Here is a 4,413-nt window from a genome sequence, read left to right as displayed (position 1 = left end):
CGCGCCAGAGCCGCAGGGATGGCGGCCAAGCGCGAGCTGGCGGCGCGCGCGTTGAGCTTGGCGTAGAGCACGTCGTCCAGGTCCCAGGCCAGCAGGCGCCTCAGCAGTACTAGCGACTCGTCGAAGTACTCAGCAATCATGACGAGCGAGAAGACCTCCTCCACCTGGCGGATGAGGCCCGCCAGGTAGGCTGCGTCGTCGCGTGGGCTGCGCTCATTGTCACCCCCCAGGTCGTAGGCCAGGGTGTTGTGCGCGAACATAGCGAAATGCTCACCCGGGCGGTAGTAGGCCTCAGGAGCGTGTAGGAAGGCTTCGAGTGACGCATTAGGCACGCGCCGGAAGGCCGGGCAGTACTGGTTGTAGTAGCTGAAGAGCGACTCAAACATGGCAGCTGGCTCGCGCAGGATGGTGACGTAGATGGTGCCGGGCGGCATAAGGCGCTCGAGCTCTGCGCGGTCGAAGCGCAGGTGGCTGGCCAACACGTGTGGCGGCCGCGTGGCCGGATGCACGAAGTGCGCAGAGAAGTTGCGTGGGTAGCAAAACTGATGCTCGCAGCTCGGGTGTGGCAGGGCCACCGTCAGGTTGTGGCGCTCGGCAAAGCGGAACAGGATATTCTGCACTGTCGTGCCGGCTGTCTTGTGCGTCTTAAGGAAGGCCACTGTCATGTGCTTGGGGCGCGGCGGTGACTCCCGCAGGGGAGGGCAGCTCAGGGGGAACAGCTTGGGGTACCTGCAGGACCCAGGAGGTGTGCCAGAGGAGCATATGAGAGGGTGCGGCTTGGCCCTTTCCTCTTCCCCCAGGATGGCAGATGTTTCCCAGAGCAGCACAGCTAGAGCTGCCCAGCCATAGCTTCACTGATGGAACAGTAGAGGAATGGTGGGCCCTCTAAAATGATCCCTTTAATCACCATAGCCTCCTGATAGCTACGTTCTTGTGTATTCCCTTCCTCTTGAGTGTGGCTGGACTTAATGATACACCTGTGAAAGAGACTCGGACAGAAATGATGGTGTAACCTCTGATTATATCAGTTTCTATCTTGGTATTTTTCCATTCTTCCCAGGATAGTTCACATTGGGAGAAGCATATTCTGGACATTCAAATGGGAGACACCACATGGGAACAGCCCCCAATTAACTGAGGGTGGGCGGGATCCATTAACCTGCCGGGAGAACTAAAGACTGCTAGACTATGAGTGAGCTCACTGCATGAGTGAGCTTGGAAGGCAAACCCAATCAAGACAGACGGCAACGTGGCAAGCACCATGTTTGCAAACCTATACAAGACCTCGAACCAGAGCTACCTAGCAAACTACTCCTGAATTCCTGACCCACAGAAACTAAGAAAATAAGTACTTCTTGTTTTCAGCTGCTGAAGTTTTCAATTTATTTATGCAGGAACAGATAAGGGACCAAGGTCCTTGGAGACCCTTGAGGATTCACACTTTACAAATGTGGAAACTGAAGATAAGAAATAATGGAGGTGATTTCCTGTTATATTCTAGATACTCAGGAGGCTGAAGCAGGAGGATTTGAGGCCAGCCTGGGCAACTAATGAGACCTCACAAAATAAAAAGGAATGGGGCTGGGAATGGTGGCACATTCCTGTATGACCAGCACTTGGGAGGATAAGGCAGGAGGATCACCTGGACTACATAGCAAGAGGCCACCCTAGACTACATAGCAAGACCCTGTCTCAAAAATAAACAAAGAACTGGGCTGTACCTCTAGTGGTACACCCCTGGATTTGATCCCCAACACCCTCCTCCACACAAAGACCAGGGGAGAATGAAGACAAACAGTCAAATCATGCTTTCTGAGCTTTTCACATTAACTAGTTCCTCACTTTTCAGGTTGCTATACTAAGCTTTGTAGTAAAACACCATTTGTGAAGTTTCTGTTAAGGTGGAGCCTTATTCATTTATTCAGCAAACATTTTTTGAGTACTATATAGCAGGCACTGTTCAAAACTGAAGAAATACAACAGTATACAAACAGATAATCTAGCCCTTGGGAAGTTTTCATTTCTGTTCCTCCTTCCTGAAACAAGTGTTTGGGATTATTGGTGACTTGTAAGGTCTTTGCAGGTTTTGATTTGCTTTTCTGTTTCTTCTCATCCATCTAAGCATCATATAATAAGGGCAACTCTAAGCAGTTTTGAGAACACAATTGAGATTTCCTCTTTGTGGGTGCTTTGGGCTGAGGATATCTACACAATCACTTATAAAACCAGGAAATCATTTGTCAAAGGACATTGGGCTCATGCACACCATTCTCAGGAGCTGGGGTGGTGGTGCATGCCTGTGATCCTAACATTCAGGAGGCAGGAAAATTGCCATGATTTCAGATCCAGCCTGGGCTACATGGTGAGTTAAAGGCCAGCCTGAACTACACTGCAAAACTCCCCCATCCCCCCCAAAAAAACCCAAACAAACAAAAACACCATTCTCCAGGGGAAGATCATGTAGAAAATGGAGAATTTGAGGCCCTGAGAAGTGCAATGACTTGTTGGGTTCACACAGTCAGATGCAGAGATCAGGTTCATGTGGTACCCTATATCAGAGTGAGTAGCAAGTCACACATACCATTCTCATTTTATAGAAGAAACCAGGGCTGGGAGAAGTGGGTATTACACAATACAAATGAAGTAATGAGAAGTTGTTTGCAGTCCACTGGGGAGGCACTCAGCCATAATGCCATGGAAAGGATTCAGGCTAGATTTGAATCCCAGCTAACTTTTGGACTTAGAGCAAGTCACTCAGTCCGTTCAGTGAAGACCAGTATCTGTGCTGCTCAAGGATATGTATGGAAAGTACTTTCTGGATAGAGGGAAGGAACAAAGCCCAGCAGAGCTCTTCCTGCAGGTGGAAGAATGGGAAGGGGATCAGTCAGTTCTGTTGCTAACCCAAGGTGGCTCTGGGCAAACACATTTCCCCTCACTGGGCCCTGCCCCTCCCTGTGGCCCTGACCACTTACCAGCTGAGCTGTGCCCCCTGGTGGATGAGGAGACTTACAGTGCTGCACCCCAGCAGCAACAGCAGGATTTTCCTGCGGCTCATTATCTTGGTGGCCTGCTGCAGGCGCTGGAGAATGGGTGGCATGGTGGAGCGCCCACCCCTGGTCTGCCGAGGGCCTTGCTATCCACGACTCCCTTCACCAGCACTCATGGGGGCTCCTGGGGTTCTGGTAGCAGGGCCAGGGTTCCTGAGAAGCCTGGCAGAAGAAGCAGGCAGACAGGTTTGCAGGAGGCAAAGGAGATGGGCTTCACGTCCTAGCAGGACTGCTGCAAAGGAGAACTCCAGTGAGTAGGGTGAGCAGAGAGGCCAGGGCAGATCAGATTCAAACCTCCTGTTACCAAGGCCCTATCTTCTCACTGTTCCAGATAGCCTAGTCTTGGGTGGAATTACAGGGCCTGGGATGTGGCCAGCCCTTCAGACTGCAGCCACTCTGTCCCTTGAGCCCTTTCTCTGCCTTTCTGTCTGTCCCTAATTAGTCTTTGTCTCATGGCCATTCATATTTGTCCCCATAGCAGGCTGGCCTCAGCACCTGTATGTGGCTTAGAGTACAAAAGTCTCAGCTCAAGGTTTCCCCTCCTTCCAGACTTCTTGCCTGACTGCTTCAGCCAAGGAGTGGCCCTGATTCCCCAAAGACTGAGCTCCTCAGAAAAATGGTCAGACTCACTTCCTTAAATCTCAGATCAGTTCTGCAGGCTTACTGTACATTCCATACTATTACATACTTACCCCATTTAATCCTCACTCCCACGCTAATAAAGGTGGTATTCCTACTTTATAGATGAGGAAAATGAGGCTCCAAGAGGTGATGTCACTTGTCTGTGGTCACACAGCTGGTGACAGCAGAATTGTGCCTCAGACCTACTCTTTCTGGCTTGAAAGTTCATGCCCTTGGATATATGCTGTTTCCATAGAAGGCTGATTTCCTCATCCCTGTCTGGATTCTGGCAGTTCTGCATATATCAGCGCTGAGCACTCCTGGCTGGCCTCCTTCCTAGAGGGCCTGGGACCCATAAATCCAGGAGGTAAAGAAGGACTTGAAATAAATGCTGGAATCCTATCTAGAACCTGAAAGCTAGGCAGTGCCATCAGCTGACTCTGCGGTGGAGTTGACTAGCTCAGGCACAGTGGCAGCCTGGGAGGAACAGGGTAGGAGTGTGGGGAATACAGAGGCGGCACCTGCTTGTGGCTCAGCTAACAATCATTAGCAAGAAGTGAGCCGCCATCTCAGGTGAATCACAGGAGTGAGAGGTGGGAGAAGGGCCTGGTTTCTGGCCAGTCTCCTCTTCCTGCATGGATGCCTTGGCTCAAAGACAACCTGTGGGCCAGGTGTGGTGGCACACAACTGTAATCCCAGCACTCAGGAGGCTGAGGCAGGAGGGTTGCTGTGAGTTCAAGGCCAA

The 4,413-nt window shown here is 51.1% G+C and overlaps 2 protein-coding genes across 3 annotated transcripts in view; one reads left to right on the top strand and one right to left on the bottom strand.

Annotated features, from left to right (window-relative positions):
* Gal3st3 (galactose-3-O-sulfotransferase 3) overlaps nt 1–4,413 on the bottom strand; it is a gene marked incomplete in the record, with an annotated part of 8,050 nt that overhangs the window by 1,036 nt on the left and 2,601 nt on the right. Inside the window, 2 exon segments of one of the 2 annotated variants that reach the window (XM_013514010.1) lie at nt 1–729; nt 2,973–3,279. In XM_013514010.1, coding sequence (XP_013369464.1) covers nt 1–729; nt 2,973–3,097 — 854 coding nt within the window. 2 annotated transcript variants of the gene reach the window in all.
* Sf3b2 (splicing factor 3b, subunit 2, 145kDa) overlaps nt 86–4,413 on the top strand; it is a gene marked incomplete in the record, with an annotated part of 24,439 nt that continues 20,111 nt past the window's right edge. Inside the window, 1 exon segment of the mRNA XM_005384431.2 lies at nt 86–185.

Source organism: Chinchilla lanigera, unplaced genomic scaffold (genome assembly GCF_000276665.1).
Source record: "Chinchilla lanigera isolate Chin_1 unplaced genomic scaffold, ChiLan1.0 scaffold00021, whole genome shotgun sequence".
In the NCBI taxonomy this organism is placed as follows: Eukaryota; Metazoa; Chordata; class Mammalia; order Rodentia; family Chinchillidae; genus Chinchilla; species Chinchilla lanigera.
Note: the sequence above shows the minus strand (reverse complement) of the source record. Positions and strands in the feature narration are given on the sequence as shown.